This window comes from Dipodomys merriami, unplaced genomic scaffold (assembly GCF_024711535.1).
Source record: "Dipodomys merriami isolate MVZ:Mamm:240054 unplaced genomic scaffold, mDipMer1.0.p SCAF_30, whole genome shotgun sequence".
Lineage (NCBI taxonomy): Eukaryota > Metazoa > Chordata > Mammalia > Rodentia > Heteromyidae > Dipodomys > Dipodomys merriami.
In genome coordinates this window covers 13,365,835-13,373,487 of record NW_027204493.1, presented here as the reverse complement: position 1 = coordinate 13,373,487, position 7,653 = coordinate 13,365,835, and the positions used below count along the sequence as shown (strand labels likewise).

Below are 7,653 nucleotides of genomic sequence, written 5' to 3'. Positions count from 1 at the left end.
TTACATAGAGCCAGCAGGCACCGTGACTTGTTTAGAGCACACCCCTGCTGCCTTCGCCTATTGCCTTCACTCACTCACTAGTCTCCTTTCAGACATGATGGGCTTATGAAAGAAGTTATGAGTAGTCAACCTTCAAAAGGAAAGTTTCCAGAGTTCCTTAGACTGCTCTGGATTCTACCACCATCTGCCACAACTTCCCGAAAGCTTAAGGAAGGACACACGTTCTGTTGGTTTTTCACAAGGAAATATGTGGATGTGGGTTATTCATAGGGCTCAGGGAGTCTGGGGTAAGGATATTCATAAAGACCTTGAATGGTCCAGAAATGTGAGAGTGCTACCTGTATTTCACAAGGGCTAAAGCAACAGTTCCCAACAGAGCGGGGCAGGTGATGTTTGGGACATGGGAGGAGGAACTTCAGCAATCACTAGTGCTAATGGCATTTAGTTCACTAGAAGTAGGGGTGTTGTGTTTAGTAATGCATAGCACAGCATCCACAGTTTAAAAAAAATAAAAACTGCCGGGCGCCAGTGGCTCACACCTGTAATCCTAGCTACTCAGCTGAGATCTGAGGATCGTGTTTCAAAGCCAGCCTGGGCAGGAAAGTCTTTAAGACTCTTATCTCCAGTTAACCACCAGAAAACTGGAAGTGGCGCTGTGGCTTAAGTGGTAGAGTGCTCGCCTTGGGCTGAAGAGCTCTGGGAGAGTGCCCAGGCCCAGAGTTCAAGCCCCATGACCAACACCAACAACAAAAAAAAAATGTCTCACACCATCACCTTTGTATTATCTTGTCTTGCCACACATTCATGTGGGCTAAAGCTCTGTTTATAGCATCAGAGCTTAGATTCTAACTCTTTCACATAAAACACTGAGCAAACCCTTATGTACTCTTCTATCTCCCTTCTCAACTCCATCCCTACTCTATCCCCAGATCTCTAAAGTGCTTAAAGAAAACTAGGTCACCTTTGGGTACACTTACACATGCACATGCGTGCCTGCGCTTGCTCTCTCTCTCTCTCTCTCTCTCTCTCTCTCTCTCTCTCTCTCTCTCTCTCTCTCTCTCTCTCTCTCTCTCTCTCTCTCACACACACACACACACACACACACACACACATATTACTTACATGACTTAATAACGAAAACAGGAAAGACAAGTCGTTTATCATTATGCATAAGAATAGGTTTGCAGATTTTTTAAAAAGTAAAGACCCAGTTATTACAGGCAGAAATTATTCATGTGGCTTCTATAAAATTTCATCACAGTAGATTGACAAGAATTGAAAGTAAAAGTTTGGGATCCTAACTGAAGGGACTGAGTGAGTATCATTCCAATCCTGTTAGTGAACCACTAACTAAGGAAGCATTATCTTATTATTTCACTACTCAAGGAAACTTACAGGACAGACGTGTCTTACCCAGTGAGTTGGTCCCCTGTGATATGTAATGTCTCACAGGTTGAACAGCTGCTACAAGCATTAGCAACAATGGGGGTGGTGCCACTTCTGTTATATTAAGACTTTACAGTCAATCCAATGTGTGAATAATGGAATGCGGTAATGCAAATCATCTCGCAATAGCCCAAGTGAGGAAGGGCTTGATGGCACAGCTGAAATAGGTTAGCTACTTACAGTGGCTTTGTTTTCCTATCTCTAGGGTGGACACATGGCTACTAACAAATACCCACTCTTCGTGGCTATCCCTAAAATAGATAAATGACCGCAGGTTGCCAGGCAGCTGTATTTTAATGTCATTCCCCCAAGTGCCAATGTGAAAGAATCACCGTCTCCTTATTCCAGTCCTTTCCAGTTAAACATGACATTTAAGCAGCTGATAAAATGTTCAAAATATTCAAAAGACTTAGCTTCATTTGCTCATGTTTTCACCTTTCTGTCTGGATAAAAAAAAAATTACCTCGACAAAAAGTGACTGCTTGCATTACTGGCAATTATTTAAAAGAAATATTAGATATAAGGGTATTATTTATGTTGGTCAAGCTTAAAGATCATTCTTTGAAATTGAACATCAGTCCGACCACACAATGACAGAGTGATAAAGGACAATTCAAGTCTGACTGTGAATTATTTATATTGTAGTGTTATTAGAGAAGTAAAATTTGAAGTTCAGGTTAATAACAAAATGTTATCCTAAAAAGAAACAGTTGGAATTAAGAATATGAAACCTTCATTATACAAAACTCTGTGTTATTCTGTAGCCCTCATGTTGCAAAACATGAAACTCCTGATCACGAGAACCTATGTTCCAACAAGAGTCACTGTCTGTACTTGGGTATCTGTGGAATGTCAAATCTTGTTTTAAAATTGAAATTATAAATTGTATAGAATCCATCAGATATAGGGGGTAAGGGGAGATAAGTATACTACAGGGTTAGGTATATCCACTTAGATTACTGATCTGAAAATCTCAGGTTACTCAGCCATATTTGTCAGCTTAACACCACGGGGCGCCTTTATCTGAGTGACCACCCTGTCATCACAACTTGTATCTCCTTCTCCTGTTGAGTAGTCAATGGGGCTGGATTGCATCTGCTTTTAGACATCTTTATTTTCCTTCATGATAAACTGTACTTCAGTTGCTTAGAAACCTGCCTCAGGAATAGCTAAACCTTACTAGGTTTTGTGTCTATAAGTAATGCAAAATTTTGCAGAAGGCTAATACCTTGTATGACTATTTCAATCTAGCAGCATTTTAAAATTAACTGGAAATGCACAGCCAGGATTCAATGATTCCACTGGCAGAAGTATTGCTAATGAAATGTACCTACTGGCTTGCTGTTTGTCTTGTTTTTTATTTTTGTAATCTCAGTGGAAGTTTTTGTTTACCTGTACTACCAGTTACTAGCAATGCTTGTTGTTTTGGATTTGAGGTTATAAATGAGAACAAGTCCAATTTCCTTCATGTGACAAATTTTAGATATTATACACTGATGGTTTTCATCTGATGAGAAATACTACCAGTCAAATACCAGATCACCTCCCAAGCCTGGCAGTCCTGATTCCTGGGCTCAGTGGTATAATCTGAGAAGACATTGAGTGGAAAAACAAGGTGATCTCTCAGTGATGCCATTTTGCACAGCCCACTCCTCTTAAACACTGGTCCCTACCTGTCCTCCAGCTACTTCCTCATCCTCCTGAAGCCAGTGACGGGAAGTTGCTTTCTTTGTGGGGTACAGCTGGTCTCTGACACTGAGCACTTACCACGCGAGTTGTTTCAGATTCTCTTGGAGGTAAATGGCTTTCAGTACAGAGGAGGAACTAAAAAATAGAGTTTGTATTTGCAATGAGCAAGAAACTTTATAACATGATTTGTGCAATATGTTGGTGTAAAAATTGTTCCTAGGTTGTGGATCTATTCTCTGATCTACCAATGAGATCCTCATTGTCTTCAGAGCCAGAATTAATGAAAGTCCTTCAACACTCACAGGCTTTTTTCTTTTTTAAAGTACTCATTGTCATTTTACAGGCATGCATAAAAGGACCTTTGAATTATAAAATGTTAGTGTTTTTCTGGCATAGGGTTTGGTATCTCTTACGTATACTTACTTGCTCATGGAAAAAAAATGTACAAATCTATGAACACCATTCTATGGTGTATCTGCTGTTAGCAGTAGTCTGGTGTTTATGATGACACATGCAAAATGAAACCCCACTTGTGAATGGATGCAATTTTTGTTAAACCTTGCTGGGTGGTAAAGTACAAAGTTCTGTTTTTGTATGTTGGTGGGTTTTTTTTAATGGGTGAATGAGGAAGTTTATATACCTTGTACCTTATCATACCTTTGTGAGAAGATGATCACTATTATTAGCAATCCTAAAAATCTGATAGTGATTTACAACCAAAAGTTGGTATCCTATCCTGTACAATAAGAGCAACTTGTGATTGGCTGTTAAGTGAAAGGTTTTCAATATAGCAAATGCATCCCTTCATATACCTTTTGTAAAATCTTGGTGTTTTTCCTCCCAGAAGATTTAGGATTGAATAAAAATCTGGGAGATTATGCATATATAGATACATAATTTAATGTTAATTTATCTCATACTCCTGCACATACATGTGCACACACACCAACATATCCAATTTTTATCTTCCCTCTTAGGAGATACTGTCCTATATCAGACATAGAAATGAGAAAATAAGATGATCAAAATTAGATTCTTTTTAATCTATGTGCTTGAAGATCAATATAATTACCTTAGTTCATTGATAGAATCTATAGATTGTCAACAATTCACTAAGTTGTTGGGTCAGTTAGTGAAAGCTACTCTGCCAGCATTATTTTAATTAAGTTTAGTTTTTTTCATGTCTTCAGTGTAATTTTGCCCTGTGCCATACATAGTGCATATAATTCTTTCTCAGACTTCATAAGAATTCCCATGCTGCTGAGTGTATGATGACTTGCAAACAGTTCACCGACTCCTAAAGAAAACACTCCCCAATCACAACATACAACCCTTATTATAAAGGCAGCTGTGATCAGCATCTAATTGATGCAGATTCTCTATGAAATGCACCTCGTTGGGTATGAAAAAAGAGTCTGGATCATTAATGACATATTTCTCTTCTTCCCCCCTTTAGATCAAAAAGTATTTTGAACTTGAACCTCTGGCACGTGGAAAACGCTGGATTCTGCAGCCCTGCTCCCTGGATGACATGAACGCACTGAAAGACAGCTTCTCTCAGCTGATAAATTTGTTAGAAGAAAAAGACCATGAAGCCATGAGAATGTGAAGCCTGGCAAAGAAGATAGGTTCCCAAAAAGTCTTGAACCTATTGTGTTAGTTTCTCATGGTGATTTCAATTTTGGTATCAAGATTATCATGGCTTCTAAATCTTTTTTCTCAGACCCTCATCTCTCTATTAAAGTGAATATTCTGTAAATCAGGTGAATTACTATCGGCATTAACGTCAAGTACACACTACTGAGAGAGAATTTATTCTCTGTTTACCACTATGCGTTCACTGCATGTCTCTTCCTTCTGTCATTCTGAGCATCTTTCGACACCTCATGCTAAAATGGATGGAACTCATGGCTCGCAGAAATCAGATTCTTTATGAAGAGCTCAGAAAGACTCACATACCTTGATGACTAATGATCCCTGGGTTTGGGATTGGAATTTTGGAATTTTGTTCTGAGACTCCACATTATATATTTGTCATTTTCATGATCTCTTGGGAGCTTGGGTTGTTCTGTTTAAAAAAAAAAAAACAACTTTATTTTACCTTTTCTTGGTAGGGTTTTTCTTTGTATACTGATTTTGTATTTTTATGAGCAAAAATTAATAAACACCAGAAATTTCCATTAATAATTTGATCATAAAGGAATATCTGACCATAGCAAAATTAGCTTTGAAGAATTTCAAGACCAGATGCATAATCTCTCCTTCCCTCAGCAGGCTTATTCCTTTCTTCTTTTTTAAGAGACAAGGACATTGTTTCAGTTTCTGAAAGTTGGAGGAAATGTAGGCACAATGCATGCACCACTGATTACATTTGATCACATCTTAATATAGGTATCTTTTTCTAAGAATTTGAAATGTTTGATAGAAATAGAGAAAATAATTTTTAAAATAATAATTAAAAATTTTAAATCAGCCAAACAAATTATAATTTATACTGGTTAGGGTTTAAGCTGGCACAGATTTGACAAAGATATCAAAAACAGAATCATCTGTATATTTATGCATTAAATGATAATGTAGTTGAGTGGAGTCTGCCAAAGCCTCCAGCTAATAGTGAAAGGCCTATCAGTATTTCTGTCATAAACCTCTATTTTCAGGGGTTTCAATGTGCCCTTAAAAATGTGCTGGGCCTACAGCAAATAAATAATTTGAGGGCCTCGATTCAGCTTTTTGGAAGTAATTTTTCCATTTAATTTAAGTGATAAAACTATGTAGAGACAAATGTACAGTTGTAGTAAGGTTTAGCACCTTTGACCTTTTTTAAATCAAGAATCATCTATGGAAATGAAAGTTCATAGATGAGATATTCTTTGGCACATTTTGTAAGCTTTTGACCACTTATTAAAATACTAAGTAGCTAAACGATAGAATATGCTCCCTACATCTGGGCAATAAAGAAATGTTTGTAATTTTTAGGTATCATAGACCAGTGTCTAAATCCCACAGACTGGCACTCTGTCTGTGAGGTAAACGCTCGTCATTCTCTTTAGAACACATTTCAAACCCTTCACGCCATTCAGACACAGCTTTTTTTCATTTCATCTTGCCAATGGATTTCAATGAGATCTTTACCTTTTTTTTCAAACATCCAACACTTACTAAAATTCATTTTTCTTTTTAAAAAGAACATGGATCAGAAACGGATCCATATAGATTCATATAACATTTTGTCTGCCATATCCTTGAGTATCGTGAACACTGTAATAATCTGTGAGCAGCACAAAATTTGTATCCTGATGACCAACTATACAATGCCTGTTTTTATTTTGTCCTATTATGTTTCATCTTCTAAGGAAAAAAGGAAGAAAGAAAGAAGTGATTTTTCAGGCCTTTGCTTTCCCTGCAAGTTCATTAAATGGAGAATGTTGTCTTTTGAAGATACCGTGGCTGAGTGCTCTTCAGCCATCTGTTAAATGACTTCCCTTTTTCTGTGTGTTCATGTGCTCGCCAATGATGGGCTTCTCCACAGCCCCACGACTGTCTGCAGCGACTCAGCCGTCAGAATGAAAACATTATCAATCAGTACCCAACAACAGCTGTTTTTGACAAGTTTCTGTCTGACGCCTAATGCTTTACAACTGTCAATAAGGCTCCTTCTTTGTCTAGCAGATCAGAGCCAGAGAGCTCCGATCTTGCTGCTTCCGCACAGCATCCTGTCCTTGTAACCCTAGATTTTTGCTATGTTTTGGAAATCCACGAGTGGGAAGGTTGAGCCTGGCTGGGTGAGGGGTGGGTAAAGGGGTGTTGTGTGTGTGTGTGTGTGTGTGTGTGTGTGTGTGTGTGTGTGTGTGTGTGTCTTTTTCTGACTTTTGTGGAAAGTGCCACAGGTGTCTTAGTTTGCATATTCAAATATTATATAGGAAAAACAGTCTGTTATGTATTTCTTCACTTAGCTTCTTGTTATATTTATGAAAGTTGCCAGTTTTTGTACCTTCTTAGGCAAAGCAGTTGCCTTTTTATAATGGCAATTAATTTATATAAAACTTTGTATCTACTGTAGTTTACAGTATTGGTTGCTAATTAACTGCCATATCACCTTGTCTTTCTATTTTAAAAAAAAATGCTGTTCTATATTTAGAGGTTAACAGATTCATGTGGACATTTGCCAGGCAAAAAGAACTTGTATTGTTCAAGATTTATATATGATTTCCACTATCTTCCAATGAAAATAAACACTGAGTTAGAACTCATGTTTTCAGACTAACTCCTTTCAGCTTTAGCATTTGGGAACCCCAGACTTTTTGTTTACCTTTTTTGATGCCTGTTTAAATCTTCAAAATAAGTTCTGTTCCTCTTGGGTCAAAACAAATGATTAAGTTACATTTCTTTTGAAGCTGTAGAGAAAACCTTCACAGGAAAAAAAAGCATCTTTTCCAGTTGGTTTGTCTTCAGTTTACTTTTCCTGGGAGCCATTTCTTCAGAGGGAGTGATCCGATTTGAGAGGAGAATGTGAAGTAG

At 37.7% G+C, this 7,653-nt stretch overlaps 1 protein-coding gene across 3 annotated transcripts in view; it reads left to right on the top strand.

Annotated features, from left to right (window-relative positions):
• Window positions 1–7,373, top strand: part of Arl15 (ARF like GTPase 15) — a 379,440-nt gene extending 372,067 nt beyond the window's left edge. For all 3 annotated transcript variants that reach the window (XM_070041162.1, XM_070041161.1, XM_070041164.1), the window contains exon 5: window positions 4,592–7,373. In XM_070041162.1, the coding sequence (XP_069897263.1) occupies window positions 4,592–4,744 (153 nt within the window). In that variant the 3' untranslated portion in view covers window positions 4,745–7,373. The remainder of the gene's footprint in view (window positions 1–4,591) is intronic.
• The last annotated feature ends 280 nt before the right edge of the window (window positions 7,374–7,653 follow it).